This window comes from Triticum aestivum, chromosome 3A, assembly GCF_018294505.1.
Source record: "Triticum aestivum cultivar Chinese Spring chromosome 3A, IWGSC CS RefSeq v2.1, whole genome shotgun sequence".
NCBI classification, from domain to species: Eukaryota; Viridiplantae; Streptophyta; class Magnoliopsida; order Poales; family Poaceae; genus Triticum; species Triticum aestivum.
This window is the reverse complement of record NC_057800.1, coordinates 619,411,377-619,423,437: the sequence shown is the minus strand read 5'-3', so window position 1 is coordinate 619,423,437 and position 12,061 is coordinate 619,411,377. Positions and strand designations below refer to the sequence as shown.

Below are 12,061 nucleotides of genomic sequence, written 5' to 3'. Positions count from 1 at the left end.
GAGGGCCGGCGGGGGAGGGCGGCTGGCGGGGGAGGAGGCCGGCGCGGGGGAGGGTGGCTGGCGGGGAGAAGAGCCGGCGCGGGGGACGGCGGCAGCAACGGCGCGCGGCGGAGACGCGCGAGTGAGAGTGTGTGAGGGGAAGAGTAAGGTCGAGCGTGGGCCGGAGCGTGGATAAGGTGCGTGTAGTAGTAGCGATTTCTACATACAAGCGCTACTAGTATGCCTGGCCTGCCGGCAACGGTCTGACAATTATAGTAGTAATGTGTTTTATCAATACAACGCTATTGGTAAGTGCATAGTAGCAGCGTTTTCAGAGGCCAAGCACTATTAATAAATAGTAGCGGCGGTGTCTTTAAAAAACGCTAGTACTAAGCTCCTGTGGCATTTTCGTAGTAATGAGAGTGAGAGTCCACCGGTAGCTCCCGGCTCCGGTAAATTTACTATTCGTGCATCATACCTTCATCAATATTATCATAGATGTTTAGACGGAGCGCCTCAGCATAGGAGCACGATCTAAACTGAACCGAGCAAACCGGACCTTGCAGAGTCGATACGCTTTGTGTGACCCTCGTCATGGTTCCAGTCTCCACAGAGTCGACACGCTTTGACCCTTGTAGAGTTTTCGATAACAAGGATCGACTGGAGAGTACGTGGATGTCTCATATGCTTGGCCCTAGTTGATCCATATCCTCCGTGTGAACCCACTCGTATCAAGCGGATGAGCTGCAACGTAACGTGACCGTCACCACGGCGACCGCGGCGAGACGGCAACAGGCAACGTGCTCCATCTGTCCCGCCTCCGCAATCTTATCCGACAAGCCAGCCGGGCTGGCCGGGCATCTCACATGATGGGCCGCGTCCGAGCCGTCCCACCGGCCCGTGCGGCGCGCCATGTGGCCGGCGGCGGCCGGCGGGACCTCCTTCCTGCCCTCCGCCGCCGTTTGCCGGGATCCCCAAACGTTCAAACCGTGTGCCTTCAATCCCCCCATGCCCCCAAAGCCCCATCCCGCCGCACGTGAAGGCGCGTACGCGATCCCGTGGCCGCGACGAAGGCGCCGACGGCTGCGTCGCAAATCGACTGCCATCCATCCGCCGGCGACGTTGGCCCGGTCGGTCGCACTCGCACGACCCACCGGCGGCCGAGTAAACCCGCAGAGCCGCTTTGCCAACGGCGTCTCACACAAACACGCACATCACTCTCCGATCGACCCATCCACCGGTCGTCCGGATGCGATCGGGGCGGATTTCTCCGGAGAGTGGAACAGCGTACGCGCGGCCTTTTCAGCGACAGCGACGCGGGCGCGTTAGCGTGGGGCTCTACTCCATGCTCGTCACTTTCTAGAAAATCGTACGGTTGCCCCGGCGATCGCTCCGCGATCCGCTCCGGCCGGTCGACGGTTCAACCGGTCGCAGCACGCGGGCGAGAAGGGACCGGAGAGCCGGTCGGGTCAGCCGAGCCGCTCCATCTTATCCGAAAACCTTCGATGGGGGTCCCGGTCCGGCGCTGGTGGCCCGCCCGCCCGCCCGGCCGAGACGTCACGCACCGGTCGATCCCCCGATCGGCGCCAACCAACGATCCACGAATCATGGGCCGCACCTAATAAACGACCGTGGCGAGCAATCAACGTGATTGATGGATGCATGCACCGAGCGTGGTCTTGCCGGGTTTACGACGGGTTTTAATGAGCATACCATACGCGTCGTCGTCGGCGTCGATGTATGCGGTCATGAACCGGCGAACATGCTCGTGCTAACTTTATGGGAGCTGTGTATGTGGATCCAAAGAGCTGGCAGAAGGTTTGGTTTTGAAGCGAGAACATTTTTTCTAATTTTTGTTGGCAGGGGGGCGCGACTCGGTTGATTCTCCAATAGTCCGACGTGCTCCATACGCCTGTATCATTAGCTGTTTGGAGTTAACCACAAGACGTCTTCGCCTCGTGTGCTCAGATATGCGGATTAGCTGGTCGAAAGAAACCAATGTTCCGTTTTGTGTTGTCTATGTTCCATTCTTATCTCAACTAGCAAGACACCTAATATGATCTTTTGTTGCGGGGCGACCAATAATATGATTTATGTACCAGCGAGACCAATAATATGGTTTATACTCACGTTTTGGATAACTCTTTTCAATTCGCAGAGTTGCGCTCACATGTCGTGTAGTCGGTGCGCGTATGCTATGGCGCCCGGGTAATAAACTTAATTAGGCAGGCAGGTAATCCGTATGCGGTTGCTTACCGACATGCCCTCTTCAGTTATTCCCCCCTGTATTGTGCATCTTGTTTATGCACTGCACGTCTTTCTCCTACATGGTATGAAGTGCGAACCAATTGTTAACGTTCCTTCTGTAGCGAAAGAATGCGCTACATCTGCCTCGACTAAAGAAAGTAACAGCTACCTTACAAAGTTCGTAGCTATCGCGACTAATAGTAGCTAGCTGAAGCTGAATTCTGAACCGATTTCCGTAGCAGCACAGGTCACATACACGCACGGAATATACTTGGTCAAACCACATGAACATTTATAGGCTACTAAACCATGGATAAGCACCACCGAGCGCAGCAATGTGACCACGGCGTTCCCCAAAACCAAGACAAACTTCTCGGCTGCTTCCGCTCCCGCTGGTCAGGACGAGGTGGCTGGTTTCAGATTTACCGTAGACTTTGCTCTCGTCGGGTCCGCCGAACGTCAAAGTTTGGCCGCGGCGGTCGGTCCTGCAGAGCGCTAGACAAAGGCGGCAGGTGCCAATGCCATGGACGTACGTGCTGCGCTTCAGGTTCGGTCAACTGTGTCGATACTTCGAGCAAACCCCCGTATGGGGTAAGAAAAGTAGCGTTGCCGAACGTGAGGTGGGTCGGGTGCATGCCGTGTCAGCATTTCATTGCACGTCCGGCTGGAATTCGGTGGTTTTGTGCCGGCCAGTAAAGTTGGCTACCGAAGTTAATGTAAGGGAAGGAATTCTGATTTCTTTTTTCCGCAAATCGTGATAGTCTGGAGATTTCTACATGTAATCCGCCAAATAGCATATGCTGCTCCATCTGTTTGATTGATTTTTTTTTCTTGAAAGCAATCTGTTTGATTGATAATGGTTGACTTGATATGCACGATTAAACATTTGAAACCTTAACTAATTGTCATATGCTTAAATGGAATCGGTTGACCTGTCATTTTAATAACGTGTAACTGGAGAATATTGTGGTCTCCCTGCAAAAAAAAAAGAGAGGTGAATGTTGTGGTCTTCTGACAAATAATGAAAGAAAATTTGCCTTCAATTTTTTTTATGGAACAAACAATGGTCAAATAATGTCTCATTAGCAGGCTATATATATCGAGAAATTAAGCTACATGATCAGGGCGAGATCTTTTTTTTCTGAAAGATCCAGCAATTGCTGGCTTTTCATTGCATTAGCAGGAAGCAGTGGGAGAAATGACATGAGGGGGTTCAGGTCCTAGGACCAAGTACAGGAAAGGAGTACATCATACAGCAACGGACCGGATTTTCCGGCCGTGAAAAGAAAAGCAAAGCTATTTCCTCACGGCGGATCCCAGAAGGGTCTCTGCAGGCCAGTGGCTCCGGCCTGGCGCCATAGTTGAACGGAGTTGTCGATGGCCCTGAAGATGTCGCCCGGCTCTGGTTGCTTGCCTTTGAAAGTGCAGTCATTTCGCTCTTTTCAGATTTCCCAGCAAGTTAGGAGGATGGTGGTTTTTGCCCCTTTCCTGGAATCCATCGGCGTTGCCTGGACCATCTTGTGCACGATCTCAATCGGACTGGAGGTCGTCCAGGAGTCGCTCGGGAGGAAGTTTGAGCATCCTCCCCTGCACCCCACCGATCGCCAGACAGCCAGGGCAGCTGGGCAGCCCCATATGAGGTGGTGTGCCGACTCAAGGCTGCGAACACACAATTGGCAGAAATAGTTGTTTGGCCAACCCCGTCGCTAGAGGCGGTCGTTTGTCCACAAGCGATCCATCAGCAGCAGCCAGGCGAAGAATTTGATGTTTCCCGGTGCCCATGTCTTCCAGACTAGATCATCCATGTTTGATCGTAGCCTGCCCTGAAATTGCATCGCGTAGGCCGATCTTGCTGTGTATTGTCCCTTTGCATCCTGGTTCCATCGGATGGTATCCTGGGTGCCATCCCTGAACACCATTGCAGCTGTGGTGATCTGGCGATTTAGTCGAATGAACTCCGGCCGCAGAGGCAGTGTGTCCCCGTGCCTAAGGTCCTTTATCCAGTTATCATCCCTGATAGCATCGCGCATGGCCCGCTTCTTCCTCTTGGAGTGGTTGTAAAGGCCCGGCTATGCCGCAGCAAGGGTGCAGGCTCCAAGCCACCGGGAGTGCCAGAACAGAGCCGTCGAACCATCGCCAATTGTCATTGTTGTTGCAGCCGCAAACAGGGCCATGTCCTCACTGTTGCATGGCGGCATGGTGCCACGCCAAGGGCGGCTAGGGTCTGTCCAGGCAATCCAGAGCCATCTCAGTCTCAAGGCGTGACTGAAACGCTCAAGATCAGGGATTCCCAAGCCTACATGCATGGTCGGTGTGCACACAGTCGGCCAGTTCACCTTGCAACTAGCTCCAGTGATCTCCTCCTCCTGCTTCCACAAGAATTTCCTCCTACACTTATCAATATCTCTCAGTAGCTTCTTGGGGATCTGCAAAACTGTGAGTGCAAAAGTTGGCATGGCACTGAGCACACATCTAACAAGAATCCTCCGGCTAGCTATAGGTAGCAGTCTGCCTTTCCATCCCGCTAGTCTAGCCTTAAGCCTATCTATAATGAATTGTAGGTGCACTGGCTTTAATCTAGAAGTGGTGATAGGGAGGCCTAAGTAGGTGGCTGGGAAGGTGCCTATTGCACCTCCAAAATTTTGAAGCACTTCCTCGAGGTCGACGTTGTCGCATCTAATTGGCAGGGCTGATGACTTTGCGGGGTTTATATGAAGGCTCGTGGATTCGCCGAAGCTTCGTAGAATATCTAGTAGCGCATCAATCTCATGTTGTATTGGGTTTGCGAAAATGACAGCTCGTCCGCGTATAAACTGACTCTAAGCTTGAGTTCTCTGCCGGGCAGGGGGGCAAGGAGCTGTCGATGCATGGCCTCTTCTAAGAGATGATGAAGCGGGTCAATCGCCAAGATGAACAGGAAGGGTGATAGGGGGTCTCCTTGCCGGAGTCCTCGACGGTGGATGATCTTGCGGCCCGGCGAGTCGTTGAGGAGGAAGGATGAGGATGAGGTGGCGAGAAGTAGAGCGATCCAGTCTCTCCAGCGGGCACTAAACCCCAACTTTTGCATCATCTCAAGGATATACTCCCAGGACACATTATCGAAAGCTTTGGCAATGTCTAGCTTAGGGTCTTTTTTCGGTGGAGAGCTTTGACGCAATTCTGGACGTACAGGAAGCTATCGTGGATGCATTTGGTGCGAAGGAAGGCCGACTGAGCTGGGGAGACGAGGGTGTGTATGACCGTGGCCACCCTCATCGACAGCACTTTGGAGATAAGCTTGGCGATGGAGTGGATCAGACTAATAGGCCTATAATCACTAATGGTGGATGCCCCATCTTTTTTTGGTAGGAGAGCTACTAGGGCTGTGTTGAGCATGGCGAAGTTTCTGCCAGCAAGATTGTAGAATTGAGAGAAGGCTGCCATGATGTCGCTTTTGATCAGCGCCCAACAGGATCTGAAGAAGCTGCCGGAGAAGCCGTCCAGCCCCGGCGATCGCTCAGCCGGGGAGGACTTGATCACAAGCCACACTTCTTCTGTGAAAGGATTGTCGAGGCCACCACCGTGGATTTGTGGTAGTTGTAGTGCGGTCCAGTTGATGGTGGCACTCCGCGGCGCCGTCGAGCCCAACAAGGAGTGGAAATGATCATGGATCAGTTTCTCCTTGTCCTCCTGTGCAGTGACTGCCCCAGCTGGTCCGTGCAGCGCATGGATGAAGTTTTTCCGGGCTCTGGAGCTAATCTTCGCCTGAAAGAAGGCAGTCGGCGCATCGCCAGCCCGGAGCCAAGTTATTCGGGACGCCTGCCTTTTTCGGGCCCTCTCTACTGCAGCCAGGCCTAAAATTCGCAGCTTGAGGGCTTTTAGCGGATGGAATTCATCATCAGAGAGGGGCCTAGTTTCCTATGATATGTCTAATCTCAGGACAATTTCTGAAGCAAGGTGTAGCTGAAGGCGCGCATCGCTGAACATCGACTTGCTCCAAATCTTCAAATCCTTAGCCACTCGAGTCATCTTAGTGTGAGATCATTTGCATGCTCCCCACTCCGAGGAGATAAGAAGAATGCGACTATAAACCAAAGAAAGAAAGCCACTAAAGTCAACTACCAAAAGCCGTCCTAGCTGAATCCAGGAAGCATTTCAATGCAAGGAAGTACTACATACAATGTAACTCCCCAAATGAAAAACAATGGCTGCCGTAGCTTACGACATTGCACCAATATCACAAACTATGTTAACCTCGCTTGCTAGGGAAAACTTACTCTCCTCCTACATAATTTACCTACGCAAGCAAAGGAGAAAATGGTTGAAATTTTCCTTGTAAATTAATTGATAATAAAAAATGATAATAGCAACATCTTTTAAGGCAAAATTTTGGGAGTCATCTTGGCTGCAGGGTCTCAGACCCAAAGACATTGCTCCAAAGATTTTTGAGATATCCCGCAAGAAAGGTGGATCTGTAGCAACGGCCTTAAGGAAAGGGCACTGGATAACTCAAATCGATACCCAAAGTGTCCTGACGCTTGAGCACCTTCAACAATTCGCGGCCCTCTGTGAGAAGCTTGCGAGCGTCCTCATCCAGTCGAGCGTCAAGGATATCATTATGTGGAAGCTCGCAACGATGAAAACCACTCCACTAAGCTTACATGTTACAGTCTGGAAGGCTTAATTCTTTGCATGGCTAGTCACTCAAAATAGAATTTGGGCTATGGATAAGCTCCAACATCGAGGATGGCCAAACTACGACCGATGCCCGTTATGCAATCAAGTGCAAGAATCTGCGGCTCACCTCGTTTCCAAGTGCAGGTTCTCTATCCATGTTTGGAACGAGATGTTCTCCTTGCTCAGTCTTATATCTCCACGACTCTTTGGCATCGGTTTCACATGGTTAAATCTTGGTGGGATGAGCTCCTCACTAGCAATGCTCAACCAGTGAAAACATTGTCTTCTCTACTGCTACTTGTGGGATGGGAAATCTGGACGGAAATGAATGCACACGTTTTCAAGAGCAAGGTGGCGCCGGTGGCTATCATCACGCGGAACGTCAAAGATGAAGTGTCTCTTTGGGCCATTGCGGGTGACAAGTATTCAAGTAATGTAATGCCACGAGAGTAATTTGTTTAGACTTTTATCGTTTGGCGGCGTGTGTAGCAAAACTCCATTCTTAAGTAATAAAAATGACAAGTCTTTTGCCTTGTTTCATAATTTTTTTAGCATTGGTTGATGCGACTTATCCTTATTTCAAGTAGTTAGTCAGGCTTCTTGAAGTGAAACCTGCCCAGGCAGTTCGAGAAGTCTCCTAATTAATGAAGGAAGACAATAGTTGTGTCCAAATGTATGTAGTTGCTTAAAAGAATGAAACAAAGAATTGTCAAATATTACTCTAGTGATTTAAATGATTTTAAATTTTTTTAGAGTTATATTTCTTTATGAAGGGAGTACTATCCAATTCATGAGAGCAGTTTAGAGTTCGGCGGGCGAGATCATCTGCATGCTCACCACTCCCAGAGGATAAAAAGAATGCAACTAAAACCATTAGGAAACCAGTTTTTTTTGCGGGGAATTAGGAAACCAGTTTTTTTTTGCGGGTGAGGAAACCAGTTGACCTTGGATATAATAGTGCTCAATAACCAAAGAAAGAAAGCCACAAAAGTCAGCCACCGAAAGCCGTCCTAGCCGAATACAGGAAGCATTTCAATGGAAGCAAGTACATGGTAAATCCCCAAACGAAAAACAATGGCGGCCGTAGCTTACGACATTGCCGACCAATATCACAAACTATTTTAACGTCGCTTGCTAGGGCAAAATTAGTCTTCACCTACAGAATTACCTACGCAAGCAAAGGAGAAATCGATGAAGTTTCCCACTAAACTAAGCGATATATAATAAAAAAAGGTGATAATCCCGACGTCTTTTACGGCGAACCTCGTGCCGGCCCAGGATGGATGGATGGATGGGCAGCTGCGGATAGATAGAGACGGCCGCGTTCCACGAGGTACAGCGACGTGCGCTGCCGGAACGCAAGAAAACACCACGATTCACGACGACTCGGACGGCACAAAACCGCATCGCATCGCGCATCACAGCTGATGACAGCCAGCCCGCCCACGCCTCCCTCCCTCCCTCCGGATAAGCTCGGAGCGCCTTTTCTTCCTCCGCGCTTCCCTAATTTCAATGGCTTTCTGCGTGCGCCCACCCCCGCGGTTTGAGAGACTTCGTTTTCAAACCACCCCGCGCCGCGGTCCACACGCCACGCGCTACCTCAGCTCAGCTCAGCTCCTCCCTATCTATACGCCCACGAGCAGTATATAAGCAGCCTCGCCTTCTAATCCTCGAGGCCACACCCGACCCGAGAGCAAGAAACAAGCAACGAAGTTTCTGTTTCGAGCAAGGAGTGGTAGAGATTTCAAACGAGAGGTTGTCAGTTAACCCGAGGGTTGAGGAGCTGAAAGAAATGGCGACGACCAAGCTGTCCCCGCTCTCGCCTGTGCGGCCGGACGACAAGCGGCGCGCGCCGGCGGCGTCGGTGGTGCTCAAGGTGCAGGACAGCTCCGCGGCCGAGGCGTACGAGCAGTACCTGCGGCTGCCGGAGCTGTCCAGGCTGTGGAAGGCCGCGTGCTGCCCGGGCTGGCCCGACGAGGGCCTGGTCAAGCCCGCGCTGCAGGCGCTGGAGATCACCTTCCGCTTCGTCTCCGTCGCGCTCTCCGACCCGCGGGGCTACGCCAGCCGCCGCGAGCTCGCGCGGCGGCTCGAGTCGCTCGCCGCGCGGGAGGTGGAGGTGGTGGCCGCGCTCTGCGAGGGGGACCGCGGCGCGCCGCTGGCCGAGCTGAGCTCGTCCGAGGGCGTGCTCCCGCGGGAGCGGAGCGCCTCGGAGGTGTGGCAGCTGCCGGGGAGCGCTGCCGCAGTGGTGTGTCATGCCAGTGAGGCCAGCTTGCTCCCGCGCCTCGCCGCGTGGGACAAGTCCGAGACCCTGGCGGCCAAGATCAAGTACGCCATCGAGAGCCAGATGCAGAGCTGCGCCTTCTCCCTCGGCCTCGGCGAGCCCAACCTCGCCGGCAAGCCGGTGCTGGAGTACGACCGCGTCGTGCAGCCGCACGAGCTGCACGCCCTCAAGCCCAGGGTCGCGCCGGAGGCCAAGACCGGCTACCGCAACCGGGAGAACGAGGCGCTCTTCACCATCCACCAGATTCTTGAATCCTGGCTGTGCGCTGCGTCTCAGCTTCTTACCCGCCTGAACAGCCGGATCGAGGCGAAGGCCTGGGAGGCGGCGGCGAGCGACTGCTGGATCCTGGAGCGGATCTGGAAGCTGCTCGCCGACATCGAGGACCTGCACCTGCTCATGGACCCGGACGACTTCCTGCGGCTCAAGAGCCAGCTCGCGATACGGCCGGCGCCGGACGGCACCGACGCGTCCTTCTGCTTCCGGTCCAGAGCGCTGCTGCACGCCGCGAACGCCACGAGGGACATCAAGAAGCTGGTGCCGTGGGTGATCGGCGTGGAGGCGGACCCCAATGGCGGGCCGAGGGTGCAGGAGGCGGCCATGAGGCTGTACCACGGCCGGAGGCGCGGCGAGGGCGAGGAAGCCGGCAAGATCGAGCTGCTGCAGGCTTTCCAGGCCGTGGAGGCGGCCGTGCGGAGGTTCTTCTTCGCGTACCGGCAGGTCGTGGCGGCGGTGTGTGGCACGGCGGAGGCGTCGGGCAACCGGGCGCTGTTCGTGCCGGCGGAGGGGACGGACCCGCTGTCGCAGATGTTCCTGGAGCCGCCCTACTTCCCCAGCCTCGACGCCGCCAAGACGTTCTTGGCCGACTACTGGGTTCAGCACATGGCCGCCGCCTCTGTTCCGTCAGGGCGCAGCTGAAAGTTTGGAGCGGCCAAATACCGCGGCTAGATGGGTTGCCACTTGCCACGCCGACGACCCGTGATTTTGCAGGCTTAGAAGTTACCTACGATCCCCAGCCTGCAATCCTACAGTGATTCATTTCAGTGGTGATAGATGAGTACATATACTCATACATGTGTGTGTTGTGACTTGTGATGCCATCTGTTCTAGTGTCCTATTACAGAGTATTTAACGGAGAGACATTCAATTAGATCAAGTAGCCTGATGTAATTTCATTTGCGGTTCGTTTAATGTAAATACATTTTTGTCAGATATGGTTGGTCGATGAAGAGAACAGTTCCGTAAGTGAACATTATCTCTGAATGGTTTTGAGGGAACACTCTTTGGTGCGTACAATCCCGCCTGCGAATCCCCCTTCGCTCTTATGCACCCTCCCAAGCGAATGACGCAAACGTCCACTTTCATGCATCATCACAAGCAAAAACCCCACTCTATGGTGGAGCATGTCAATTACAAATCATGTATGGCGACAACTTCCAGTTTTCTTAGCCCCTAGAGGAATCTGGTTTTAGAACCTTCTACAAGGTCTTAATCAAGTTTTTTTTCATTTTTTCCTATTTTGTCATTTACTGTGTTTCTTTCAGTTTTTATTTGTAGTTCCTATTTTGTTCAAGTATTCTTAAAAAATGTTTGTAAAATTTTAGAAAGTTCTAGTATTTCAGAAAATTCTCATACATTTTTAAAAATGCTCACAATTTCGAAAAAACATATATGTTCTTAAACAAGTCCCCAATTTCAGGAAAAGGTTGCGTCTAAAAAATGTATTTAAGACATTTGTCATCCTCGCGACAACTATAAATGACATGAGAAACGTTCGATTTGCCAGGGCAGAAATCTGATGTAGCAAAGTCCAAGAAATATCATCTGCTAAGATCGTTCAAGTTGATGCAACCCCAGCATCAATGTGCCGGACCAGTCGCGTCGTCCTTGTGCGTTTGCTGGGCATTTAGACGCACTTAGCGTCATATAGGAGGTCCCTTGTTTTGGCACGTCCAGGCAAATTTGTAGGCCAACCAAATAGGCCCACTATATCTTTGTTTTCTACCATGCGCATTTTGTATGGGCCGAACTGCAGACTCCTCTACTTTATGTTATTCTCTTGAACGCAAGGCAGAAACACCTGCAGAAAGCTCAGGAGGAATACATCAACCCACACAAACTGGTGGCCCGCTCATGTTCGAGGCACATCGTGTGTGGCAGTTGTATGCAGTTCGGAGAGCACCAAAGTAAATTGTTAGGATCTCTCTACTAGTTCCACTCAATCAACAAGGATTCAGTTACAGATGTGGAAATTACATGAGAATTTTAGGATCTAGAGAAGGAACAGAGGGAGGAGGAAGGTCACGGGCGAGAGAGAGAGAGAGAGAGATCGCCAGCCAAGCCAGGCCAGGCCGAAGCCTTCTGTTCCAAGCCCCTCTTCCGTGGGCACCCGTGTGCCTTTTGTAGTTGGAGGCCATCCATCTTCTGGGCCAGATCGATGTGAATAGGGCCGGCCCATAGCAAGGTCGCTGACAAATCCCCCCTCCATAAGTTTCGGCTTGCCCTCAAGCCGACTCCATGTCGAACCACTGGGATCCCAAGGAACTTGCATTGCAATTTGAACCCAATCAAGGACCTTCTCATCTAGATCCCAAGCCAGTTGTAGGTCTTGTAACATGAGCACATCAGGAACCAGAATTAGACACAAATCACCTTGTCGACCAATTGTAGGCCACTGACTCAATCTTGTGACAATGTAGTCATCGTCATGACCAATAGGAACTTGGTCGACCAAGACATGTAGGTGGTAGTCTTGGTCGGCACAGACTTGGTCAAGGTATAATGCACCGTCAAAGTAGTGGCTACAACAACATATCAGCACAACAAAAATCCACCATCCTCGCACCCACTGAACGATCCCCATGAAGTTTGGCTTGATCCCAGGCCGACGACGAGTAAGAC

The 12,061-nt window shown here is 52.3% G+C and overlaps 1 protein-coding gene across 1 annotated transcript; it reads left to right on the top strand.

The window, feature by feature from the left end:
• The first annotated feature begins 8,534 nt into the window (after positions 1-8,534).
• LOC123062637 (nematode resistance protein-like HSPRO1) lies at positions 8,535-10,370 on the top strand. The gene has a single exon (XM_044486239.1). It carries the CDS (start codon positions 8,675-8,677, stop codon positions 10,076-10,078), a length of 1,404 nt encoding a protein of 467 aa, XP_044342174.1. The 5' UTR covers positions 8,535-8,674; the 3' UTR covers positions 10,079-10,370.
• The last annotated feature ends 1,691 nt before the right edge of the window (positions 10,371-12,061 follow it).